The sequence below is a fragment of the Triticum urartu genome, chromosome 7 (genome assembly GCF_003073215.2).
Source record: "Triticum urartu cultivar G1812 chromosome 7, Tu2.1, whole genome shotgun sequence".
Taxonomy (NCBI): Eukaryota; Viridiplantae; Streptophyta; class Magnoliopsida; order Poales; family Poaceae; genus Triticum; species Triticum urartu.
Genome location: NC_053028.1, coordinates 133,384,979 through 133,411,847, shown reverse-complemented (window position 1 = coordinate 133,411,847; position 26,869 = coordinate 133,384,979). Strand labels below are relative to the sequence as shown.

At 44.8% G+C, this 26,869-nt stretch overlaps 2 protein-coding genes across 4 annotated transcripts; one reads left to right on the top strand and one right to left on the bottom strand.

Moving 5' to 3' along the window:
* The first annotated feature begins 9,881 nt into the window (after nt 1-9,881).
* Nucleotides 9,882-18,663, top strand: LOC125519948 (chaperone protein dnaJ 1, mitochondrial). 2 transcript variants are annotated; one of them, XM_048684730.1, is made up of 19 exons: nt 9,882-10,238; nt 10,353-10,392; nt 10,702-10,785; nt 10,897-10,988; nt 11,737-11,820; nt 11,910-11,948; nt 12,172-12,342; nt 12,418-12,459; nt 12,544-12,631; nt 13,541-13,605; nt 13,696-13,758; nt 13,825-13,897; nt 14,478-14,569; nt 15,667-15,738; nt 16,205-16,261; nt 16,578-16,626; nt 16,702-16,771; nt 17,755-17,844; nt 18,092-18,663. In XM_048684730.1, the coding sequence occupies exons 1-19, from the start codon at nt 10,179-10,181 to the stop codon at nt 18,117-18,119; spliced, it is 1,359 nt and encodes a 452-aa protein (XP_048540687.1). In that variant the 5' UTR covers nt 9,882-10,178; the 3' UTR covers nt 18,120-18,663. The 2 variants fall into 2 exon arrangements, with proteins under 2 accessions (XP_048540687.1, XP_048540686.1); XM_048684729.1 differs by having other exon boundaries at nt 9,883-10,238; nt 18,129-18,663.
* LOC125519947 (probable glucan 1,3-beta-glucosidase A) lies at nt 18,440-25,673 on the bottom strand. Of its 2 annotated transcripts, none has more exons than XM_048684727.1 (10): nt 25,267-25,673; nt 25,069-25,178; nt 24,851-24,970; nt 23,901-24,080; nt 23,602-23,760; nt 23,332-23,501; nt 23,081-23,233; nt 22,200-22,552; nt 21,888-22,067; nt 18,440-18,840 (listed from the first exon to the last, which is right to left on the bottom strand). In XM_048684727.1, exons 1-10 carry the CDS (start codon nt 25,337-25,339, stop codon nt 18,755-18,757), a joined length of 1,584 nt encoding a protein of 527 aa, XP_048540684.1. In that variant the 5' UTR covers nt 25,340-25,673; the 3' UTR covers nt 18,440-18,754. The 2 variants fall into 2 exon arrangements, with proteins under 2 accessions (XP_048540684.1, XP_048540685.1); XM_048684728.1 differs by having other exon boundaries at nt 23,602-23,718.
* Nucleotides 25,674-26,869: the final 1,196 nt, after the last annotated feature.

Genomic DNA, 26,869 nt, shown 5'->3' with positions numbered 1-26,869 from the left:
TTGCATATGTAACGCCAACAGAAAACACTTCAAACAAAAGTTTGGTGGTGGCATTACCCACCGTATAGGAAGTATTAGACCCAGACACGACGCACAATTATCGTGGTGCTCCGAAGTCAAATTCCGCGTCAATGTATTCACACTTAGAGTGTAAGTCTTCATTAGTTGAAGATATACGTTACTTCGTGTGTTGCACATCTAAGTCATCAACATGCATAAGTGTTAGGATGTGTGCATGATCACAGGACATTTGAGGATTCCAAGATATTTAGCTCACACCACAACTTGCAAAACCTTTTCTCATCCAAGGGCTTTGTGAAGATATCTGCCAGTTGCTCTTTAGTGTTGACGTGAATGATATCAATATCTTCCTTCATGACATGATCTCTGAGAAAGTGATGACGGATCTGAATGTGCTTTGTCTTCGAGTGTTGAACTGGGTTGTTGGCAATCTTGATGGCGCTTTCATTGTCGCAGTAGAGTGGCACTTGCTTCAGGTGAATGCCATAGTCTTTGAGTGTTTGCTTCATCCATAGAAGCTGAGCGCAGCAAGATCCAACAGCAATGTATTCAGATTCAGTAGTGGAGAGAGATACACAGTTCTGCTTCTTTGAAGACCAACACACAAGTGATCGTCCCAAAAAGTGACATGTGCCTGATGTAGACTTGCGATCCACCTTGTCACCAGCATAATCAGCATCCGAGAATCCAACTAGATCAAACTTTGAGCCCTTTGGATACCATAATCCTAGTGTTGGGGTGTAAGCCAAATATCGAAGAATTCGCTTCACAGCTAAGTGATGCGATTCCTTTGGTGCCGCTTGGAATCGGGCACACATGCAAACACTAAGCATGATATCTGGCCTAGATGCACATAAATAAAGCAAAGAACCAATCATGGAGTGGTATACCTTTTGATCGAACTCTTTACCATTGGCGTCAGGACCCAGATGACTTTTGGTTGGCATTGGCATCGTATAACCTTTACAGTCTTGCATTCCAAACTTCTTCAGGCAATCTTTGAGGTATTTCTCTTGAGATATGAAGATGTCATTGCATTGCTGCCATATTTGAAGACCAAGGAAGAACTTCAGCTCACCCATCATGGACATCTGATATTGTTCTTGCATCATGTGTCCAAACTCATCACTGTATTTTTGATTAGTGCAGCCGAAGATAATGTCATCCACATATATTTGGCACACAAATAGTTCACCATCATATGTCTTCGTGAAGAGTGTGGGATCCAGGGAACCGGGTTTGAAGCCTTTGCTCTTCAGGAAGTCTTTGAGTGTGTCATACCAAGCACGAGGGGCTTGTTTGAGGCCATACAGTGCCTTGTTGAGCTTGTAAACCATGTCAGGATGTTTTGGATCTTCAAAACCAGGTGGTTGTGCAACATACACTTCTTCTTCAATCTTGCCATTGAGAAAGGCAATCTTCACATCCATTTGATACAAAACGATGTTATGATGATTTGCATAGGCTAGCAATATGCGTATAGCTTCAAGCCGAGCCACAGGAGCAAATGTTTCATCGAAGTCAATTCTTTCAACTTGAGTGTATCCTTGAGCAACGAGACGAGCCTTGTTTCTGACAACTTGACCATGCTCATCTTGCTTGTTGTGATATATCCATTTAGTGCCTATGATATTGTGTTTACGAGGATCAGGACGCTTGACCAGTTCCCATATATTATTCAGCTCGAACTGTTGAAGCTCTTCTTGCATAGCTTGAATCCATTCAGGTTCCATGAAGGCTTCATCAACTTTATTGGGTTTGGATATTGAGACGAATGCAAAGTGCCCACAGAAATTTGCTAGTTGCGTTGCCCTTGAACGAGTGAGTGGACCAGGTGCATTGATGCTATCAATTATCTTCTCAATCTGTACTTCATTTGCAACATGAGGATGAACTGGACGAAGATTTTGCTCTTGCTGATCATTGTCATTGTTTGAAGGATTGTCTTCAGGCTGAGCATTGTCTTCAGGTTGATTAGGTGCAGAAATGATAAGTTCCTCTTCAGGCTGTACTTCAGACGGTATGATTTCTCCAGTTCCTAAGCTTGATGGATTCACTGGGTGGAATTTCATCTAGCACATTTGGCAGGTGCTCTCTTTGCGAGCCGTTAGTCTCATCAAACCACACATCCACGGTTTCAACCACTTTATAGTGAAAGAGGTTGAAGACTCTGTAGGAGTGTGAATCCTTTCTGTAACCAAGCATAAAACCTTCATGTGCTTTCGGTGCAAATTTTGAAGTGTGATGTGGATCCTTGATCCAGCACCTAGCACCAAATACTCTGAAGTAACTGACATTTGGCTTCTTACTAGTGAGGAGTTCATAGGATGTTTTCTTCAGAAGCTTGTGAAGATAAATACGGTTGATGACATGGCATGCAGTATCAATAGCTTTAGGCCAGAACTTTCTTGGTGTCTTGTATTCATCGAGCATCGTCCGAGCCATCTCAATGAGTGTTCTATTCTTGCGTTCCACGATGCCATTCTGCTGCGGCGTGTACGGAGCTGAGAACTCATGAGTGATGCCCAATGTATCAAGATAAGCGTCGAGGTCGGTGTTCTTGCATTCAGTGCCATTGTCACTTCTGATGTGCTTGATCTTGATGCCATAGTTGTTCATGGCCCGATTGGCGAAGCGTCTGAAGACATCCTGCACCTCAGTCTTGTAGAGGATTATATGTACCCATGTATATCTTGAATAATCATCAACAATGACGAAGCCATAGAGACAAGCAGTAGTAGTAAGGGTAGAGTAGCGAGTAGGGTCGAAGAGGTCCATGTGTAGAAGTTCGAAGGGTTGAGTCGTTGTCATGATTGTCTTCGAGGGATGCTTGGCCCTCGTCATCTTTCCAGCTTCACAGGCACTGCATAAGTGATCCTTCTTGAACTTGACGCCCTCGATGCCTATGACGTGCTTCTTCTTTGCAAGAGTATGCAAGTTCCTCATGCCAGCATGCCCTAGCCTCCGATGCCAGAGCCAGCACTCTGAAGCTTTTGTAAGAAGACATATGGCCAGTTGTGGTCCTGCTGAGAAATCTATCATGTACAAATCATCTTTCCGATACCTTTCAAATACTAGAGACTTGTCAGATTCCATTAGAACAAGGCAACGATATTTTCCAGATATCACAATCATGTTCAAACCGCAAAGCATTGAGACAGACATTAAGTTGAAGCCAAGGGATTCAACAAGCATCACTTTATCCATGTGTTGATCCTTTGAGATTGCAACTCTACCTAGACCCAATACCTTGCTTTTACCAGTATCAACAAATGTGATGTGACTTTTGTCAGATGGACGTAAGGTTGAGTCCATGAGAAGACTTCATTCGCCAGTCATGTGATTAGTACATCCATTATCAATAATCCATTCTGAAGCAGCTGGTGTCATACCCTACAGTGCAGTTAGGGGATAGGCTTCATGAAGAGCATTGTGAAGCATAAACATTTGACGAGCAAGTGGATTATGAAAGCTTAGATCGAGGTTAGGACTGATAGGACAAATAGCAAGCGACTCAGGAACAAAATACATAATAAGACCATTTGGGCATTTGATCTTGTGCCCTACAAGATGTTTTAGGTCCCCAGCAATAGCTTCAGACGCATTTGATTTTTGGCTGGAGACCTTTCCTTGCAAAAGAGAGTTAAGCTTTCTTAGCCACCCACATCTTCAAGGGTGGCTTCAAAGCAATGAGTCTGAGTGCAGCATCTGAGAACTTTGGCTTTGAAGCCCTGGCAAATAGTTTTGCAGGAGGTGAATAATACTCATAGGAATAAGCAGAGTAGTTTTTGGTCTTATGAACATGACAGTTTGATGAAACACACTCATATTCATAGGCCTGTGTATGATTTCCCTGCAAAACATTTGTGTTAGTGCGACTCAGGTGAGTCCTCTGTCTGCATGAAGCCTTTGGACCATATGAAGCCTATGGTCTGGGGTTTGTCTTCTTCCCTTGTGGTGTCATGATGACATTCACAAGAAGATTCTCCAGACACCTTTTGGGCACCCAAACTTTCTTCATAGGTGGCCCATTCCTGCAGTTAGTACCAATATACCTGGCAAACACTTCACCATTCTGATTCTTAAATAGTTTATAGTTTGCATCAAAGGATTCATCAATGACAAGAGGATTAGCACAAGTGAAGCCAGATAGGGAGGATGGATCCACTGAAGGTTCCTTTGCAGCAACCCGTGTGGTTTTGGGGTACTGCTCAGGCTTCCAGTAAGAGCCATCAGCATTCATTTTCCTTTTGAACCCAACACCCTCTTTCCTAGGGTTTCGGTTCAGAATCTGCCTTTTGAGGACATCACATAGTGTCTAATGCCCTTTGAGACTTTTGTACATCCCTGTTTCAAGCAATGTCTTCAACCTAGCATTTTCATCAGCAATAGCAGTGGCATCCTCAGCAGAGGGGTTAGTTACAACATCAACAGTTGAAGATATTGCAACAGTAGCAGCAGTAGAACATTCAGCAGCAGAAGTAGCGTTATCATGCTCAAGGCATTTAAGACATGGTGGCTCAAATCCTTCCTGAGCGGGACTGATCTGTTCAGTGCGAAGTGACTCGTTTTCCTTTTGAAGATCTTCATGAACCGCTCTCAACTTCTCAAGTTCTTGCTTCCTTTGAAGATAATCATAGGAAAACTTTTCATGAGTTGTGGAGAGCGTTTCATGACGACTTTCAAGTTCCTCATACTTAACATGAAGATTTTTTATGTCTTCGATTAAGGACCGAGATCGAGTCATTCCAGCGTCCAACAGGTCATCACTTTTGTCTAACAGTTTTTGAATATGTTCCATAGCTTTCTGTTGTTCATTTGCAATTTTAGCAAGTGTTTTGTAGCTGGGTTTGGAACCACAATCAGAGTCATCTTCACTGGATGTTTGATAGTGAGCATTGCGTGAGTTTACCTTGGCACCGCGTGCCATGAAGCAATAGGTGGGAGCGGAGTTGTCCTTGTCATTAGCATCGGCGTCGGTGACGAAGTCATTGTCTTCAGTGTTGAAGATGGACTTGGCAGCTGTAGCCAGACTTGCAACGCCAGAATCGGACTCCTCCTCAGACTCCACCTCCGCCTCCTCAGAAGCAGACTCCTCCTCTGAATCCATTTCCTTGCCAACAAACGCACGAGCCTTGCGAGATGAGCTCTTCTTGTGTGATGAAGACTTTGAGGAAGACTTGGAAGAATGCTTTGAGTATTTCTTCTTCTTCCTGTCATCAGAATCATATTCCTTGCTCTTCTTCTTGTTGTTGTTCTCATTGTCCCACTGCGGACACTCAGAGATGTAGTGACCAGGTTTCTTACACTTGTGGCATGTTCTCTTCTTTGTAGTCATGAGTAGAAGCTTCATCATTCCTTGAGCTGGATCATGAAGACTTTCTGAAGCCTTTCTTCTTGGTGAATTTCTAGAACTTCTTCACAAGCATAGCAAGTTCCTTTCCAATGTCTTCATGATCATCAGAACAGCAGTCAGATTCTTCTTCAGACGAGGAAACAGCTTTTGCCTTCAAGACGCGAGTTCGGCCATAGTTGGGACCGTAGATATCTCTTTTCTCAGAAAGCTGAAAACTCATGTGTGTTGAGCCTTTCAGGTATGTCAGACGGATCGAGTGTCTTGAAGTCAGGGCGTTCTTGAATCATCAGGGCTAGGGTGTCAAACGAGTTGTCAAGTGATCTTAGGAGTGTCTTGACGATTTCATGCTTGGTGATCTCAGTAGCGCCGAGAGCTTGAAGCTCATTTGTGATGTCAGTGAGGCGATAAAACGTGAGCTGAACATTCTCATTGTCGTTTCTCTTGAAGCGGTTGAAGAGGTTGCGAAGGACACTGGTCCTTTGATCTCTCTGGGTTGAGACGCCTTCGTTGACCTTGGAGAGCCAGTCCCAGACTAGCTTTGATGTTTCCAGAGCACTCACACGGCCATACTGCCCTTTGGTCAGATGACCACAGATGATGTTCTTGGCAGTGGAATCCAGTTGAACGAACTTCTTGACATCAGCAGCGGTGACACCTTCACCAGCCTTGGGAACGCCATTCTTGACGACATACCAGAGGTCGAGATGCATGCGCATCTTGTTCTTCCAGTAGGGATATTCAGTTCCATCAAAGACGGGGCACGCAGCGGAGACTTTGATTATCCCTGCAGTCGACATAGCTAAAACTCCAGGTGGTTAAACCGAATCACACAGAACAAGGGAGTACCTTGCTCAGATACCAATTGAAAGTGCTAGTTATCGACTAGAGGGGGGTGAATAGGTGATTTTTATGAATGTCTTCAAAACATGAGAGTTTCAAAGACAAGCGATAGAAATGAACCTATAACCATGCAGTGGAAGGTAGACTACACTAGATAAGCCATAGTCAAGTATTCAATGAAGTGAGAGCACGAAGACTAATAGCAGCTAGGCAGTACGGATCAGGATGGAAGATAGTATGAAACCAATTTGAATAAACAGTCACATAGTGAAGACAAATAGACAATGCAAACAGGCAATGACTTCACAATGACCAACTGTAAATAAAGAGATGGGAAGGATAGAACCAGTGGCTTGTTGAAGACAATGATTTGCTGGACCAGTTCCAGTTGCTGTGACAACTGTACGTATGGTTAGGGAGGCTGAGATTTAACTCAGAAGACCGTGTCTTCACCTTATTCCCCTTGAGCTAAGGACACCCAGTCCTCGCCCAATCACTCTGGTAAGTCTTCAAGGTAGACTTCCAAACCTTCACAGACTTCGTTCATCGACGATCCACAATGACTCTTGGATGCTCAGAATGCGACGCCTAACCGGCTAGAGGATTCACAGTCCTCAAGTGTAACAAGTCTTCAGATCACACAGACAGGAAGACTTCAGTGATGCCTAACACTCTTTGGCTCTGGGTGTTTAGGGCTTTGTCCTCGCAAGGATTTCTCTCTCAAAGGCTTCGAGGTGGGTTGCTCTCAAACGACAAAAGCCGTGCACTAACTCTGAGCAGCCACCAATTTATGGTGTATGGGGTGGGCTATTTATAGCCACTAGGCAACCCGACCTAATTTGTCCGAAATGACCCTGGGTCACTAAGGAACTGACACGTGTTTCAACGGTCAGATTTCAAACACACGCGACAACTTTACTTGGGCTACAAGTAAAGCTGACTCATCCAGCTCTGGATAAGATTTGCTCTCATTGTCTTCGCTCGAAGACATAGGATTGTGGTTGAGCATCACTTTAGTCATTCTGACTATGTTCACTTGGACCCCACTTAACAGTACGGTGGTTCCTATGACTCAACAAAGAAGAAAATGAAACTACGAAACAACTCTGTCTTCGCGCTCCAAAGTCTTCATGCGATGTCTTCTCATGTCATAGTCTTCACTGTGAATATCTTCACATGCCACCATAGTCTTCAATATCTTCACACATTTTTAGGGGTCATCTCCGGTAGGCAAACCGAATCAATGAGGGACTACTATCTGTGTTATCCTGCAATTCTCACAAACACATTAGTCCCTCAACCAGGTTTGTCGTCAATACTCCAAAACCAACTAGGGGTGGCACTAGATGCACTTACAGCCACGCTCCCGATGGTGGCTCCACTCCACTCCTGCAGCGATGTTGACAAGTCACTCAGCTTGCATCTTAGATCAGTGACAGTTTGGGCATTGGCGGATCCTTTCCACATGGCCTCGAAAGAGCTGCCGAAATCTGCATGCTTCTCCCAGTAACATTCATACCTGAATATCTTTTTAACCGCTTGCACTCTATTCGCCGGCTCCAACTACAGTCGGATTGGACAGTGGTCCGACGAGGCACACGTCTCATGGTGAAGGGTAGCATGAGGATACAATGAAGACCAATCTGTGTTCGCTAAAGCCCGATCCAACCGAACGCGGTAGTAGCCTCCCCCTGCTGTCTTCTTTTCAAATGTCCACATCTTCCCCTGATACCCAAGGTCGACAAAAGCACATGCATCAACAGTGTCACGGAACCCCTGTATCTGTGAGTGTCTTCTCTTCCCCACCCCCACATGTTCATGCTGATAAAGGACTTCGTTGAAATCCCCGATGCAAAGCCAAGGGAGAGCAGTCGCCGACACTATGGATTTTAGAAGGTCCCAGGTTTTGTAGCGATCACCTACTTGGGCTTCTCCGTACACACAGGTCAATCTCCAATCAACCTGGTTTGATATGCTGACAGTAGCATCAATATGGTACTCCAAAAAACCAAAAACATCGAGCTTTATTCCATCATTCCAAAACAAACCAATGCCGCCACTGCGGCCTGAACTATTTATTGCATAGGCATGACTGAAACCTAAAGTACCAGCTAAACTTTCAACACGTGCTTTAGAAATTTGGGTCTCTACAATACAGAGCACGGTCGGGGCAAATTGCTTCGCTAGATCGCGAAGCTCTCGAACTGTCGCGGCTTTGCCCACACCGCGACAGTTCTAGCATACGATATTCATTGTGCCCGGCGATCCTCCTCGCGGGAGGTCGCCGATTTTGCATCATTAGGTTTTCCTGGAACTCCTCCCTTCTTCAGGCCGAGGATATCCTGGTTCACACGGAGTCTCTTCAGATCCTGCTTGGCCGGAGGGCTGGCTAACATGGCCGGCGGCGCTTGTGAGCTTTGTGAGGAAGAGGGAACCACAGGCCTTTTGCGTTTATCCTCCACTTCCACCAAAGCAAGATCTGTATCTTCATCCATCTTCTGTTCTGCCTCATCCTCTTTGGCATGTTCCTTATCAAAACCGCGGCCCGAGCGGCCACCCCGGCGGCCGCCACGACGGCCTATGCCCCGGCCGCCTCCTGGACCTGCTCCAATGTTCATGGTCCATGTAGCTCTCAAGTCCTTGAAGTACAACGCTGAAGGGGGGTGGATCCCATCACCATGCTCTTTGTACACATGCCCTAGGTGACCGAAAACATCACACCAATCGGGTAACCGCTCGTATTTCACACGATAAATCTGCCTTTTCCCATCACGGATCATAGACACAACATTCTTCAAGGGCTTGTACACATTGATCTTTATCCAGACACGATAAAAATTACCCGTAAAATCTTGCGTCAATGGCTCCTTGAACAGGACCTCCCCTACCCTTGATGCTAAGTCTCCCACGAGATGAGCATACAGGTCTGGCACGTCATGGATTTGTATCCATATGTTGATGGTATCCAGGTTGACCTCTGTTGGCTTTGTGATTCCATCATAAGGCGTGATCACGACCGTCCTGCATTACACGCTCCCAATCGCCAAGGCAGAAGAATTGCATCGTGTACAAGTTGTCCTTCAGGGGGCGAAACTTGACATCATGAGCCAGATCCCACGCGGCCCTTATGTTCTTGAAGAACCAGTATTGGCTGTACGTCTTATCTATGTGAACCCTAGCCACTGTCATCCATCGCACATCTTCTGGAGGTGCCTGTTTCTCATCAAAGACGACGTCGTCGAGGTCCTCCTCCCGAAGACCTAACTCAGCCATCATCTTCTCCACATCCGCAGCAGTGTTGGACCCAGACACCTCGGCAGTCTTCGATCCCATCCTATAGCCAAACTTGAACCCTAACCCAAAAACAAATTGGACCACCGCAAACGAACCCTATCTCTCTTCTCTCCCCAAGGCGCCGATCAAGGCCGGGTAGCGATGCAGATCGCCCCGTGGTCAGCCCGAATCAAACAGCCAAAGGAGGATCGGAGAAGGGGAGGCAAATCTCGACGGCAGCGACAAGGTCGCCTTCGGGAGGAAAAACCCTAGCGTGAGGGAAAAAAAATTGTCACACTCAGAAACCGAAGATGGAACCGTATTCGCGGCAGAATTCGAACTCGCATATTGGGCCTTGTGGCCGAGCCGCCGAGGCCGTCGAGCTCTCGGGGCTACTCCTTGCCGTGGGCCCGGCTTCATTGTTTGGAGAGAGGGTCGAATCACTCGCCAAGCCGTCGCCGCCGCCGCCGCCCACGCCCTCCCCCTCCTCCTCCCACCGCCGCCCTCTCCTCTCTCCCAGCGGCCCGCGAGTGGAGGCTCCCGCCCTTCCCACCCCCCACGGTTGCCGGCGGGCGCTTGCTCAGGCCCCCTCTCCCATAGCCCTGTCGTACGGCTTCCCCTCCAAACCCTCGACCCCCCTCCTCTGCTCTGCGGCCGCTCTCGCAAAGCGGACGCCGCCGATCGGTGGATGGGCCGGTTCGGGTGGCTCCGGCTCGCGTCGAGGTCCCTCGCGCGCCGCTCCGGCGAGGTAATGCCGGCTCGCGTTCGTTTGCCGCCTTTCCCATTTCCCCGATTTTGGTCGAGGGGCTCTGCAGAGTTGCTGTTGTTCACTTCATTCCCGATTTCCGATTTCTTCCTGCAGGCGTCTGCGCAGAGGAGCGCATGGATTCGGCCGTCTACACGTAATGTCCTTCTGTCTTGTATGATTTCGTGTTAATTCAGTCTGCCTGTAAACTGCCGCCACTTGTAAGTTCGGATAATAGTAAGAGGCAATTCTGATATGCTAAAGATGCCAACCAAAATTGCCCCCCTTCCACGAAATAAAACAAGTTGCTCATGCATGCAGTGGTTGGAAGCAGATTTAAATACCATACCCATTTACTAGCTACTTTTATCACTTCCAATATTAACTTATATGCGAATATTATTTATTTTCTTTGATTCTTACCCATCTCCTTGTGCTATTTTTTTTTTGTGGAGAATGCGCACAGCTTGCACCTCTAGTGGTGCTGATAGATGCTATGGTCGATCAACATTTATATCATCTGTGCCGAGCAGGTTCTTTCATTCCACAGGTTGTTTTTCTGTTCTTGTATGAATTGAACTTAATATGGCAATACCCTGTTATTATCCTCATATTGTGGTGAACGCATACACTATTAATCTTTTGTGGGTGCATCTTTAAGGTCAGCGTTATTCGATGGACAAGGACTATTACAAGGTTCTTGGTGTGACTAAAGATGCCTCACAAGATGACATAAAAAAGGCTTTTCAATCTGTGAGTATCTTATCCCAGTTCAGCAAATCTTGAAACCTGACTAGGCTAGCTCACTATTTGTTTGACATGGCCATGTCACTTAGTAAATATCCATATATCAAGCGGTAGTCTCATCCACTTTCTATCATTCAATCATGTGTGATGCTGCTAACTTCAAACAAATCACATAATATTAAAATCATTTGTCTGAAGCATTATTATGGATTGTTTTGGAATATATTTTGTTGACAATGCCAACAATCTATGCAGCAACCGTAAACCATTTTTTCTCTTCTACAAATATATAGCAATTGGGACCAACCTGGGATTCAGATAAGATGAACTAGATTTACTGAACAGTAAACAAGGTAGTTAGGTTTACATTGATGGATTAAATGGAGACAATTAATCTTTTAATCATTGTTAAGTTTTTTTTTGAACCGGGCTACCCCCCTTCCCATTAAGAAGAACGGAAATACATCAGTTCAAAGACTTACAGGAGGAGGGAAAGGAGAGAAGCGAGTCCAAAGCATTACTAGAACCACCGTAGCCGCCCGACATCAGAATGACTACTCTGGGGCAAAAACCTAGCAACACCAAAATAGCAGCTAGTCCTATTACAACTCAGGCAACACAGGAATCATTGTTAAGTAGATTGACCCGTATTTGGAAGTAAATATATACTTTAAGAGGCATTCCCACGATATGGCTACTAGGTTGAAATACGTACAGTTTTCTGATTCTAAAGCTCAAAACAATTTTTTTGTAGCTTGCAAAGAAGTACCATCCAGACACAAATAGAGGAAATACTGCTGCGAAAAGGATGTTTCAGGAAGTAAGAGACGCATACGAGGCAAGTAAGTTACCACCATGTCTTTAGTTTTGATGTTGATTATTATGCCTAAATTAACAGTGCCATATGTTTGTTTTGTTGGTCTCTAGACTCTTCGGGATCCTTCAAAGAGACAGCAATATGATATGGTAATAAGTTGCAACTTGCTGTTAGCACTTTATCCTCTCTCTTTCATGATTTTTTTAGTGGTAGTTTTATATTTTATTTATGGAGCAGCAACATTCCAATTTCTGTTATCTACTATTGAAAGTAAATGGCTCAGTGCATTACTTCTCAAGCTCTTTGAATTTACAATTTGAAGTTTGTGAGTTCCTGTACACATTAAGTTAATGTTATGCTGTAATACTGCAGCTATTTTCTGGAGGGTCAGCTGCAAATTCCACAAGGGGTAGGGGGGAGTTCGATGGATCCTATCAAGATCCATTTTCAAGATTCAACAAACAGAACGACGACCCTTTTGCACAATTCTACAGACAAAATGATGGTCCTTTTTCTAATCAGTTTTACAAAGTATTCTCAGAGGTATTTCATACCTTCCCCTTTTAATTTTACTTCAACGTTTCACATGGGAGTACCATTAATTCTCTTTGTTTTCAGGTTTTCCAGCATGATGTAGATGTACATGCCAGTGACATTGAGGTTCATTCTTCAGATTCTTCTTCTTGCATGTCTAAGTAACAACACCTTTAGTCATGAACTAATCTTATCTCTTGACTTAAGTAGATAGAGCTGAATCTGTCTTTTGGCGAAGCTGCTAAAGGATGTACGAAGGAAGTTCCCTTCAGTGCAAAGAATCTTTGCTACTCATGTGGTTAGTACACATTTAGAGATATTGCTATTCTTATTTATATTACACCTATCGCTTGTAGTAATTTTGTAGACATCTAGACATTTATGCGGAAATAAATTTGCCAGCAGAGTTAAATGTGAAGTTTCTTCTATTATATTTTGAGATTTTCCTGAACTTATTTGTTTCTCTCTGGCTTTTGTATCTGGGTAGTCTGTTGTAGGCACATAGTATTGAGCTACTGTAATTCAGTTGGTTTTTTCTTTAGCTTAATCAATGAAGGTCAGATTCCATTAGGTTGTCCTGGACTCCTGGTTTGCATTCAGTTCGATGTCACATGATATAAACTACTCCCTCCGTCCCATAATGTAAGACGTTTTTTGACACTAGTGTAGTGTCAAAAAATGTCTTACATTATGGGACGGAGGGAGTAGATAATATCATCATCTATTGGTATCATGGTTTCATCTCCCCCATTACTCTTCCCAAAGCATGTCTAGATGTCAGTTGTATGTAAATGAATAGCTGATAGGTTAAATGAACTGCAAGATAGGTAGGTCTGTGTTTGTGTTTTCTGTTCTCCCGTTTGAATACTGTTACGGAGGTATGCAAATTAATACTTCAATTTTCAGCAGTAGTCAATTTCAAACTATTTCCTAGAGTGGAAAATAACATATGTGGTTACTGTGGGTGCGATGTAATCCGCATGCCAGTAGATCTTTTTATTGGACATAGATTCGACTTATATAACACTAATGTTGGTGATAACTTGCTCTATTATGTAACATTACAATCACATAATATTAAAATGGCAACAAATGCTTGACTTAAAGCTGCAATCTTACTCTTATGTAGTAGTTACTGTCCTAATTTATCCCATGCTTATCTTGCTTTTTTTTGTGAGAAAAACTCCTCATATATGTTCTAATGTAGATGGGAGAGGATACTTGGCCAATGCAAGAAAATATGTTTGCCCTTCTTGTAAAGGTGCAGGAAAAGTAAGTATTTGTTTTTATGCTTTAATTATTTTTTTTGCAAATATCAATGAAGGGTATTGTTTGTAAGCTCTGCACCGGTGGTTTGTGCAGGTTAGTATGTATCCGTTCACATCCATTTGTACTACTTGCAGAGGCTTCGGGAAAGTGATTAAGGTATTGAGTAACATGTAAAGTTTGTCAGATCTTTTAAATCTATCTCACGCATGACGATTTTCACAGGATCACTGCCTAACATGCAAAGGTGCAGGGGTGGTAGATGGTATGAAATATGCAAACGTGATCATTCCAGCAGGTGCTGTGCAGCTAAGCTTCAATAGTTCAATTGTCTTCTGCCGACCAGCTTCTTTCACAGAAATGCCTTCATATGATTATATCTTTGGATTATTTATGAGTTGCTTGCTCTAGAGCCTGTCTTACGTTCTAATACAATTGCCAAAATGTTATAATTTTAGATCATCCTGGAGTTATGTCCTTTGGAGGCGGATCTATCACATGCTATATTCTTGATATTTCTACCATGTTTAATACACAGAAGTTAGGGCTAAAACAATTACATGCCAAAAATCCTGCTGCATCACTATAGTACGCTCATATATGTTGTCTGCGCATTAGTTCTTCCTGAAACTTGACTTGCATAGTTGGTTCGTACATTTCTTTGCGCATATAAGCTTATTCATGAGACATGTGAAACATCAAACATGTTAACTTTCGTAGGCTGGTAGCTGTCCTAGTTCCTAGGTCTTATTTTTCGTCAGTAAGAAGGATACTGCTTCATAGTTGTTTGCAGCCACTGCTTGTTTCTTTCACTTAATTTTTTGTTAGACTGTGAATTTTGTTTTTCTCTTGACTTTACCAAAGATTTGTTTTTGTAGGAGTTGATTCTGGTGATACAATTCATGTACGGGAGGCTGGAAATAGCGGTGGACGTGGAGCCATACCTGGAAGTCTATACATTAAGCTTCGAGTGAGAATATTGTCATACTTTTAATTCTTTATTTCGTATGTCCACTTATTTGTTCTGTAATACTGAGGTTCAGTGGTTCACAACTTCACATGTTTCTGCATTTTAGTTAATCATTCAGATATACTTAATTACTTACTACTGAAAGTGCCAATCTGTAATGAAAAAAATAAGGGTTCTAGAAGCAAATCCAATTTCGTATGAAATTGTTTCGTGACATTTGACATTCTGACCTATTTGGAACAATATTGGTTTTTAATTAATTGAATTTGTGAACTGTAGTTATGCTACCTTTGTTTATTTAAAGATTAAAGATATTAAGACATAATATTTTCCCATTAAACTGTAGCATCAGAAGGTATGTGCTGGCTGAGATGAACAGCAGGTGTACCTGTGTAGGGAGTGTTGAATTTTAGCATTCAATCGAACCACTTTTACAGGGTTTCTCTTGGGGAACTACAAATAGTACCGGTTGATATCTCACTAGTTAGCTATCTTCGATGCTAATATTGCTAGGTGTGCCTGGTGCTGCAATGTGCAGCAGTAGGGCTTTTACTTAATATTGGTGATCTACCCCATCTTAGGTTTGCATTATATATTTTGCTGTAAAATGATATATTTTTTGGGTCATATTGGGTGTGTTGGCTGTTGTATCATCTTGATATATTGATTGAATGAAAATGTCCTTTATCAAAGAAAAGCTACCTCCATAAGCTCCAGCTGCTTATAGTTTATCCAATCATATGAATGTTGAGGCTTTTGTGACCAGCATAATGAATTTCCGTTGCATTGTGTGATTCCTCATCTTTATGCATGTTTGATGCTACTGAACTTGGCATGCCTCTCTATAAGGTGTGGTTTTGTTCTCACAAGTCACGACTAACAAGTACTCCTCTGTAAACTAATATAAGACCGTTTTGTGAGGGAGTAGTTGGTTTGGTGTATGTACCAATGAATTAAAACTATCTGTACAACAGTTGTGCTGCCTGGGGGGCTATTAGCCTCCGCTGTCATGACCTCGTAGAATGATTCTGCTCTACCAGCTCTTTTATATCAAGCAATCCAGCTTTTAATTCTTCCATGAACCATGTATATCGTAGGTAGCAAGTGATCCAGTATTTGTTCGAGATGGTGCTGATGTACATGTGGACAAAAAGATAAGCTTCACACAGGTAGTAGCAATTATCTTTCAGGAACTTCTTTTGTACTGCTGTCCTACTATTTTGCTCCTTTGTAGAGCAAGCTTTTGAAGAATTATCCTATTTCTCAGGAACTGCTTTCCCACTTGTGTCGTGTGACTTTATTTCCATCTGTAGCTTACAGCTTATGCCAAGATTAGTTCATATAATTTATTCTAATTTCTAATTCAGGACAACAATTCATGATATTCGTTTTGAACCTTTGAGAAATGCTGCATAGATGAACCTAGAGAGGTGGAGGAATAAGAAATGATAGTTTGTTAGGTTTTGGAATTGGGAGACATCACTATCATTAGTTCATGACTATTAGCTGTCAAAGTTTTAATGTGGTAGTCTTGTATTAATGAGCATTTGTTGGTGTATGTGGACATTTGAATTTCTGTTGTTAATTGGTGCCTTGGTGTTGGGTTTTTGCTGATCATTTACCTTTCTTGTGTAGGCAATGCTTGGTGGAAAAATCGAAGTACCCACTTTAGACGGTAAAACAGAAATTAAGGTAACAATACCTGGTGGGAAAAAGACATGCATGTATTCCTACTGAGAAAATGTCAAAAGCACTTCAAACTTCTGTTATCATAATATCTTGTATTTTTCATAGCTTAATTAGGCACTTAACCTCCCTGTTGTTATTTTAATGCTTCTAGAGTGGACCGTTTCTAGTTAGAACATCTGGGTCTGGCATGGCTAGATATTTCTTTTGAGAAGCATGTAGCCATCTATTTGTTGAGTGGACATGCTTTTAAGTTCTAGAGAATATCTCTCCCCCCTCTATTTGTTAGTTTAGTTGACATTTGTTGTTATTTATTTTTCAGATACCCAAAGGAGTTCAACCAGGGCAAGTTGTCGTTTTAAGGGGGAAAGGTAGGTTATGCAAATAAACTAATTTAAGTCGGCAGTTTGCTTATTGTCAAGTGCTAACGATAGTAATGTTATCAGGATTGGAATTGCCAAACCAGGCAGGATATTTCGGAGACCAACATGTCCGTTTCAAAATACATTTTCCGTTGTAAGTTGCTTGTATTTTTCTTGATGCCCTTTTTACAGACATTACCCATTGCACTGTTTTGTACAGTGCTATTCTACTTTGCTCATGTATTTGTCCATGAGGTTAAAATGGTTATGTTCGATTCCCTTTCAACTTGCATTCCACGAGAATGGCTTTGCTAATACATTCGGCTTCCATCATATGAAGCAAAGCATAGGATGCATAGATATTCTTCAGGACTGGTTGTGGTAACATGAAGTCAAACTTGTAAGAATATTGTGTTATACTAGCGAGTTTAACTTGCTAGTACTTAGTGAGAGCCATGACATTACTGAGCCTAACCTAGTTACAACTCTTCGTACCATTAATGGTATTAGGTTTTGTGACGGGCAGGATATGAACACTCAAAGTGAAAATATCGTAGTGTGACTTGTGTGAGTAGATTGTTCACATTTCCCTAATGCTTTTGGTGATCTGGTCGGCGCATGAAACTAAAGGAAATGAATGTTAATTAGAACTTGAACTCTGCCCTAGGTGGAAGTAGAAATCCTAGAAGTTCAGTTACTGGCTTTCAGTAAACAGTGTTTGAAAGGGATGATTGAAGGCCTCATGATAGTATTAATCCAGCGCTCTGCTACTTTGCACTCCCTCCGTTCGGAAATAGGTGACGCTGTTTTAGATTTCCGGACAGAGGAAGTAGCTTTTATCATTCTATAGGCAGACCACTGGTTATTGAGGTACAATAGTGATGAGACACAACATTCGTCAGCACTTAACGCTTCAATTTGGTTCCTGCTTAGTGCACTTTCAATCACTCTAGGGCTTTACTTGCTCTTGCTTTTCTGTTTAGTTTACGCTAAAGCCTAATTTTTTAGTTTGGCGCATTCAAATGGCCTTACCCTTAATCCTTTGCTTTTTCTGTGTAGTATTTTTATGCTATAGTATACGTCATCAGTACGCTCCATTTTTTTAGATTTATGACAATATCAATTTTTAATCTGCAGGAAAGTTAACGAACGTCAGCGTGCACTGTTGGAAGACTTTGCAGCAGAGGAAGCCACTAAGGAACAGAGTTTTTTTGCAACAGGAAACTGGTAATCAATTGCCTCGCCATTTATTCTGATTATCTTTGACTATCATGGGAAGTTCATGAGATGTAAATTAAAACTGCACGCTTTGTTAATGTTCATGCACTGATTGATGTGTTGACTCTACCTTATTCTGATTGCTCTAGCCTGGTAGGCCTGGTGTGCAAGCGAAGTTTCATCTGTTGCACAACATTCATCGTTCTGTTTTATAGTTTGCATTATATGGTAGTAATAAAGATGAAATTTCAAACAGGCTTTACGAGCAGCTATCTACTGGTTGATACTTACAGGTCGGAGCTTATTGTTGAAAATATGAAGAGCCAAAATTTCATGATCGGGCTTGGTTTTGTCATGCTGATCTATCTGATGCTTAGCAAGGCTGTGAGTTAAGGCTTCGAAGCTGTGCGGTGATATCAAGCAGCAGTGACATCAGAAATTGAATACGGCATTATTACATATGGTCAAGATTCTTTTTTGGCCACGGGAATTTACAATTTTGGAGCTGTGGAGAGGAGGATTACTGGTTCCTGTGAACTTTTTTTTTGGGAAGGACTGGTTCCTGTGAACTGATAAGTCATACCAAATGATTTATGTGTTCTCCTTTTTCTTGGGGTGGCGATTATCTCATGCTTCAATAAATCGCTAGATTATTGTTAAAGCGCTCCTTAATAGTACACCAGTAATTGTGTTGCACGTAGTTGTTAGATAGGATATTAGTTGCATGTCAATATTACGTGTAATATTAATTGCATGCTAAACATGTTGACGCTCAACATTGAGCAATCTAGGCCATTCGATTGACATGGTTTGATGGGTCAAGATTAATTGGAGCCCTTTGGGTCTTCGACATGTGGATTTGTCTTTGACGCTATAATATATCTTTCTTTCACATGTGAACTGTTTTTTGGCCGTATGTTTATTGTATCAACGTCAATAACAAAAGATACATAAGACATCCTGCCACAAGCATCGTGTAACTTGCTCTTTGCAATGGCGACCCCCCTACAGAAGAAAAGATGCATCATGTTAAACACTTCGTGTGACATGGAAAATGTATTGAATCAAACTGCAGAAGGAAATAATAACAGGATTAAGCAATATGATTGTCAATAGCAATATCAGAGGATTTGTAATTAGAATTGGTATCCTACATTCCTTTAAAATTCCTATGGAACGCACCATTCCATAGAAATTCGGAAATGTTAACGCCCACACGTGTGGGCGTTGACTATCTCGACCACACGCATCCATCACCGTCCAGTACTATATGCACGAATCTTGACACAATCTGGCTGATTTTGTGTCACGTAGGACAAGGCGTGTGTGTGATGTGACATAGTTCGCCCACACATCCGTTTTACCACACGGAGGGGCCGGTGTGTGGGCGTTTAGCAGTTCACCCACACACCAGTTTTCAGGCACGCACAAGGGCTGGTGTGTGGGCATTTGCCATCTCGCCCACACGCCCGTCTCCTCTCCCACACGTAAGCTACTAGTTGCCATGTGTTTTTGCAGCGCACATGGCAACTGCCTCTAGTGTGCTTTATAAGCAGGTGACAACTCTCTTTTTTTATCCGAGTTGCCATGTGTTTTTGCAGGGTACACGGCAACTGCCTAGTGTGCACGTAAGCAGATGGCAACTGTCTTTTACCGAGTTGCCATGTGTTTTTGCATGGTACATGACAACTGCCCCAACGTGCACGTACATGGCAACTGCCCTAACATGCACGTAAGCAGATGACAACTCTTCCTTTTTACATGGCAACTGCCCTAGCATGCTTGTGAGCACATGGCAACTCTCTCAACCGCCTAGTATTAGTATGTGGCAACTCCTAAAGTTATGAAATCATGGCAACTACATTAGATCAGACCATACATGGCAACTGCAGTTGAGCAACCATGGCAACTGCAGTTGTCCGACATGGCAATCGTAGTTCAGCGACATGGCAACTGCAGATAAACGAACATGGACGAGGGTCTGGACCATGGCAACTGCGGGCGCGCGGTGGGCGTCACGCGTCGCGTGCGGGACCAGAAGGGTAAGAGGCCTGACATACGGGCGTGTGGGCGTTATCAACTTCGCCCACACACATGCGTGTGAGAGGGTTCAGGAGGGAAAAAAAGATGTATGTGGGCATTAGTTGTTTTGCCCACACGTAGGTGTGTGGGCTGGTTGCTGTCCATGCCACACGAGGCGTGTGGCACAACTACCCGATACACCACACGTATGACAGTTATCGGGACCCTAGAAATTTTGGAGGAAAATAAACATGAGGTCCTACATCATGTTTTCTTCTATTTGTGTATACACTTTTCGTGTTTTCCCTGCATGACACCCGAGTGATAATTTTAAATCTTTTCTATAGTTCTATTTGTTGTGGTTTTCCCTATTCCAACGTTTTGAGTTCATGCGTTCCAAACTGGGCCAAATAATTTTTGCTTTTTGGAAGATGCTTCCAACTCAATTGATGGCTCATTCAACGCATGTGCTTGCGTTTTTGTCAAGCAAATGAAGTAGGTAGGTTGGACTAGTAAATTACTCCCTCGTTACCTACAAGACGTTTTTTTTGGCATTGTTGTAGTGTCAGAAAAACGTCTTATATTAAATTACGGAGGTAGCACTTGGAACTCAGCTGGTAAATCAATCGTCCCCATTCGTATCCCTAGCTCTAGCAGCCGCTCACGGCTCCCCCATAAGCCACCTGTCATGACCGGTGGCACCATTACACTCCGCCCTGCCTCCTCTGCTGCCCCGGTCATCCCTCTAACCACACCTGCCTGTCAGAGCATCTCCAGCCGCGCTCTCAACAGGCCCCCCAAGGCTGTTTTTTAGTCACCTGAATGAGCCTGTTTTTCGCCGGATTGGGCCAAAATTGGCGCCAGCGCACCTAACCCGAACCCGGCGCGCTGGGGGGGCGCTTGGGGGCGCCGGCGCGAACGTTTTCGAGCGAAAGAGTGGCGGGACCGGCGCGTCAGCGAGACGAAGGCTGGTCGTCCTCATCGTCTCGGTTTTCCCGCGGGGAATCAGTGCCAAGGCTGCACCAACAACGCGCCGACGCCGCGCGGCCGCAACAACATCGAGGGCCGCCGCCTGTGGTGGGGCGTCCCGGGCCGCACGCTCAACGGCGTCCTCGCGCACCTCAAGGGCGGCAATGACCCGCCGTTCGAGTACCCGACCGCTCGGAGCGGCGGCGCGTGGCTGCCGAGGAGGATGATGGGATGGTCATCCTCCTCTTCCTCCTCCTCCCGATCCTCCTCTCACTCCTCCGGCGCGCCGACGTTGGTCAGCGTCAAGCCAGAGCCGTCCGAGACGCCGCTCGGTAGGCGCACCCGCGGCGCCGGCCTCGTCATCAACGACGGCGGTCGTGGCTCCTCCTCCTCGGCCCCTCCTCGCCTGGTCAAGCCGAAGAGGGAGCCAGGGCTGGCGACGGTGAAGCCGGAGCCGGGGCTCGCCGCCGTGAAGCCGGAGCCTGCTCTCGCCGAGGAGGCCGACGAAGAAGAGGCCGCCTTGAAGTGGGCGCGCGAGGACTACGCGCGCATGGAGCTGGACCGCCAGCGCCGCGCCCTGGAGGAGATCGCCGAACGCCGCCGCCGTGAAGCAGCGCGCCGGGGCGAGGGGTCGAGCAGCAGCGCCGGCCGTGTCAAGGAGGAGAAGCAGGAGGACGACGCCGGCGACGACTATGCCCTGCTCAGTGCCTACTTCGGCCCGTAGTTTAGGGTTTTTTCCGTCCATTTTATTCATGTAAAAAACGTCTAAATTTCGCCGAAATATGTCGTGTTTGTTGAAATTTGGCCGTGTTTGCTGAAATTTGGCCGAACTGTGGGGACGTCTGGGGCCCGACTTGGGGGTGACGGCTGGGGACGTGCTCGCCCCCACGCCGAAAAAAACGCCGGCTCGCCCCAGCGGCGATTTTCGGCGCGTCTTGGGGGCTCAACGGCTGGAGATGCTCTTAACCCTCAAACTCCCCTCCGCCGGGTCATTCCAGGCCCAGTGTGGATTGTGTTTAAGTGACTGGAGGTTGAAGGCAGCTGAAGAACAAACTGCTTACCAATAATAAGATACCGATTCCTTACGTTCCATTCATAATCCCAGTGCACACTGTTGCACCTGACTGTCCAATAAGACCAGCCAAAGGAGGCTTCTCCAAAGACCTCCAATTGAGCTTTTCCAAAAGATCGGTATTGAATTTGTGAAGCGTTTGCCACATTCCATTCATTCACCCACTCTCCTGAGTAATGGCATAGAAAAGTCTTTATCAAGAGCAGGATAAACTGAGAAACACCTACAGTTAAATGATAGACCAAAATCCAAATGCCTGTGTGAATTTTTACATTAAGTTGTAATAGTATGCAGGACGTACCGACAAAAACAAGAGGTCCATTTGCGCCGTTCAAGGCCCGCACTTGAGGCAGTCTTTTTTCATAAACAAACTGTATGTTCTCTGTTGCGTTAAGCTTCTCATAATAAGGATCAAACAAATTGTAGTAATGCAAATCAACAACAGTGTTAGTTGGTCCCAGGTCAGCCTGATAAAGCTCCATTGGGTCTGCATTCCCTATCCTCTGGCAGAATATAACATAAGCTGTCTCCGAATAACTTCGTACAATTTTGTAGCCTTTTTTGTAATACGACACAAGAGTATCCAGTGGGACTGCTCCTGCAGAAGGCTCATTCAGAAGCTCGATACCAAGAAGCGAGGGATCGTCTGCATACCTGCAGATAAAGAGACAATACGTCTTGTTACTTTGTTAGAACTGAGAAAATTGTGATAGATAGAATCGCGTTGTTCACATGAAGAAAAAAATGCTAATGAAAATCGAAAACATGGCTCTTTACTTTCATGTATCCCCTCATTAGTGAGCAGATCAGACATTGTTAGTTGTTAAAGTTGTTAACATATGTTCTGAAGTTGCCTTTTTTCGCTTGTTATTCTAGTGACCAAGAGTACATATTGTTGAAAAAGTGCCAAGATGTGCAAATACCTATTGCTACTCATTGTCCACTGCCTTTTTTTTGCAAGATCTTTGAAGTATGAGATAAATTAATCCTTCACAGATCTATGGAGAATGAGAACTAAGTCTTTTTTCCAACTTGGTGATGCCTTTATTTATTTTCGTGGCCTGATGTTACCAATGGCATCATCAAGAAATATTTCGTCCACACAAAGCAAAAACTTCGTAACTAGGAAATAGAGTGAAAGAGTTTCATTTTTTTTAGGGAGAGTGCAAGAGTTAATGTTACCTTTGAGCTAAAAATTTAATGACATCCAGAGTCTTCTGTATGTTAACCTCTGAAGGCCAATCTACTGAACCATCCCTGCTAGCACTGTGCTCCATTCCGTTTTGAGATCCAGGAGCCGCATGAAGATCGATGATGCACTTCAAGCCATAAACCCTGATCTCAAAATCAGATCCACCATATGGTGCAGTCTCAAACTTTAAAGATTTTTTTGTGGGAGTAACAATCAAGAACAGTTTAGAGGCTAGACCTACTGTGCCCAGTAGAATGCTCTATCAAGGTACTCAAGGGAGCCACCAATAAATGGAGCGGGTGGATCAGGATCATACGCAATCCACCATCCAACTGGAATCCTGACTGCATTTATACTGTTTTGCGAGAGGAGAAAGAAATCATTTCCAGTAACAAAGCTCTTTCGGTGTTCCTGCAAATTGTGTAAAATAGCCAATAAACGCTTTTATGGAATAAAGCTCTGCACTACAGACTGGGAGGAGGTGACACAGCTCTGAAATTATGAAACTTACAGTCAAGACTGCTTTTGCCTGCACAGGTCCATACCCATTAGCAAGCTGGTAATCTCCATGCAAGTTGTTGGCAGCTATTGTCATCTGGAATGTTGCCATATCATCACCCCATCCAGGCTGGGAATGATAATTTGAAGTAAGCTGATTGTTATTTGTGACCTGAATAATGGAGTATACATCAACTTTCCTGGTTGCAATGCTGAAGCTTTAGCTAATTAGTTTCATTTCCATAGAAAGGAGTCTGATGAGTGTACATAACTGCTGAAATCTGAAGATCATATCGACAGCATAATCAATACCTGCAAATAGCTCCCATTTGAAAGCTTGATATGAAGCATTGAATTATTCCGTTCGATATAAAATGTTTCGGAGTCTCCTGGTGAATCTGTAGTTGCTGAGATCACATCCTGATTACTTGCTGTCAAGAACTGACCATTGAGGCATCGGAACTGAAATTCACTATCAGAAACTCTCCACAGCTGAAAACAACGCCAAGACAAATGCAATTAGGAACAAACTAAGATATGATTGTTTTATTTGAGTATATATTTATTTTCCCTCAAGTAAGATATATTTATTTCTCACTAAGATGGATGACAGCTCTAGAGGACAAATGTAAAAATAGTGAACTCGTGCAGTTTACTAGAAGTGCACCTTCTTCCACTGGGAAACACACACATACTCCCTCCGTCCGAAAAAGCTTGTCCCAAGTTTATCCCTCAAATGTATGTATCTAGCACTAACCTGGTGCTAGATACATCCATTTGAGAGACAACCTTTTCCGGACGGAAGGAGTACATAGTACAATTCAGCCATCTGCATATTACCAAGCAGTATTTTTTTTCCCTGACCTGTGTAAAAACAGTTCAGTTTTCCCCTTAAGCCCTCGGGTACTACACGGGTCCTTAAACTTCGTGACAGTTCTAAATTAACTAGGTCTTCCTGAGTCGCGTTGGTGAGTTGAAGACCTGATGATCTTCAGGAACCAGAATATTGTCTTTGAAGGTTGAAGAAAATGCTACTCTGTATTGCATTTTCATCTCAGTTCTTTAGAGAAGAACAAAATGGAGCGCTTGAAAAAACAATGACGGCCTAAATGTTGAGGCGAATGCATCTATTCAATGTTGTTTTCTCCAAGATATCCAACAGACAAGATACAGAACCATTCAGCTTCCCAAACAGGCACCAAATGTGTGTATCATCAATTCACTTTCATTCTGCAAGAAACCACTTCCCTTTGGCAGTTTACCTTGAAAGTCTCCCATGTCGAAGCAGCATCCTGGTCCACGGCCACATTTCCACCGCCACCACCAACTGCACTCACGTACTTCTGGAGAGCAACAGACTTGAGCTGCACCTGCACGCCATCCTGAAGCGAATCCGATAGCCACATCACGAGGGGGCAAAGAAAAATGCACAGCACTATATAACAAGCATGGGGGTCCGAGAACAAGAGAGAGGACCTACCAGCATGTCCCCATTTGGGATGCCATCAAACAAGGAAGGCTTGATCCACCCCTCCACCACCAGCCAGCCTCCCAGGTTCACCGCCCTGACCTTGGTGAAGTCGTCCTTGTCTGCAAAGACAAAGCACAACCTAAGCAACCACCAAGACGGCAAGAACAACCGCATCCTTTTAAGCAGTTCCGACTGAGCAATTCTGACCTGATGACGAATGCGACAGTTGGAACACGGACAGAAGACCAAAGATCAGGACGCCGGCGTGGGGGAGCCCCATGCCGGCAATACGTCGAACAGATGGTGTGCGCGTGGACTGGGACTGGGACTGGGGCAGGGGAGGAGGAAGTGGGGCTTGTATAGAGCGAAAGGGACGGGAGATTCCAAGCCCACCGGGGGCGGACACCGAGAGGGGTGTGGCATACTGGCATGGCCGGGGAGGCAGGGAATCTCGCCTTTTGCGCAGTGCTGTTATACCTTCCTTATCGCCAAGTTCATCCTAAGCAATGGTGGAGACGCAAACGAGTAACGAGCACCGCCGCGCCACGCCGGCAGTCAAGCAGCTCGCTTTCGTTTGGGCTGCTTTCTCTGCCGGTAGCTCGCGGCGGCGGTGCGTTGGTGTCAGTACATGACGCAGGTCAGTTAACGCTTCGCGGCTATCGGACGGCCGTCATCGCTCCATCAGCTGTTAGCATCGCTCGACGGCTGTGATCGTTTGGACACTATTCACTATCCAGTTATAAATCCAGCCACTATTCCTGTTTGAGATGTCTTGGTCTTCAGGAATCGATTGCTGTCGCATGTTGGTACATACGGTGGCAACCGGGTAAGAGCATTTCCAGCCGCGTCCTCAACAAGGTCCTTCAGGTGATTTTTCGGTCGTCGATGTCGAAAAATCGGTCCAGTCGTGTATTCAAAGGCCTTTTTTTTACCGGCTTGGGCTGAAATTGGCGTCGGTAAACTCAGGCCGAACCCGGCACGCTGGGGGATGCTTGGGGCGCCGGCCGAATCGTTTTTCGCGCGAAAATCGCCGGGCCCTCCTTGGCAGCGACTCGGCTCTTCTCGTCGCTTCGTCGTCTTCATCGCCTCGGTTCCCGCGGCAGAATCAATGCCAAAGCTGCCGCGCGCTGCCGCGCCGGTCAGCCTCCTCCATTGATGCCTCACGGGCGGCGCAGTGAAGACGGGATGACGCGCGTCCCTCGCCCGCCACGCGTACACACGACGGCCACGCGAGCGCCGCCTATATAAGCCGACCCCTCCCGCACCGGTGACGCACAGACTCTCCACCGCCGACGCCCCCGTTCCTCCCTCTCTTCTCGCCGTTTCCAGTTCACCCAATGGCCGAGCGCTTTCCAGGCGACGGCGCGGCAGCGAACTGCTTCGGCCGCCGCCACCTTCACGAGGACGAAACTCGGCTTCTCTATGAGGCCGAGTATCCGGTCCCGCCGGACATGCGGGTGCCTGGGGCGTGGAGGATCAGCGCCGGCGGGGTCCTGGTGCTACCGCCGCCCACCGGGGCGGCGCGTCGTGCGGAGATCGCCCGCATCCGTGCCTCTCTGCCGCAGGCGGCGAGGGAAGGGCCGAGGTACGTCCCCGACAGCCCGCTGTGCGAGCAGTACTTTCGTCGCCGCTGATAACCCACAAGTATAGGGGATCGCAACAGTTTTCGATAAGTAAGAGTGTCGAACCCAACGAGGAGCTAAAGGTAGAACAAATATTCCCTCAAGTTCTATCGACCACCGATACAACTCTACGCACGCTTGACATTCGCTTTACCTAGAACAAGTATGAAATTAGAAGTACTTTGTAG

Excerpts from the sequence above, each read along its gene's own strand:
- LOC125519948 (XM_048684729.1), top strand. The coding sequence starts at position 10,179 with ATGGGCCGGTTCGGGTGGCTCCGGCTCGCGTCGAGGTCCCTCGCGCGC. Across the intron at positions 15,739-16,204 it reads AAAAGATAAGCTTCACACAG|GCAATGCTTGGTGGAAAAAT; the intron begins GTAGTAGCAATT and ends TTTCTTGTGTAG. Across the intron at positions 16,627-16,701 it reads TGTCGTTTTAAGGGGGAAAG|GATTGGAATTGCCAAACCAG; the intron begins GTAGGTTATGCA and ends TAATGTTATCAG.
- LOC125519947 (XM_048684727.1), bottom strand. The coding sequence starts at position 25,339 with ATGGGGCTCCCCCACGCCGGCGTCCTGATCTTTGGTCTTCTGTCCGTG. Across the intron at positions 24,971-25,068 it reads TCCCAAATGGGGACATGCTG|GATGGCGTGCAGGTGCAGCT; the intron begins GTAGGTCCTCTC and ends GATTCGCTTCAG. Across the intron at positions 22,553-23,080 it reads ATTAAATTTTTAGCTCAAAG|GTATGCAGACGATCCCTCGC; the intron begins GTAACATTAACT and ends CTTTATCTGCAG.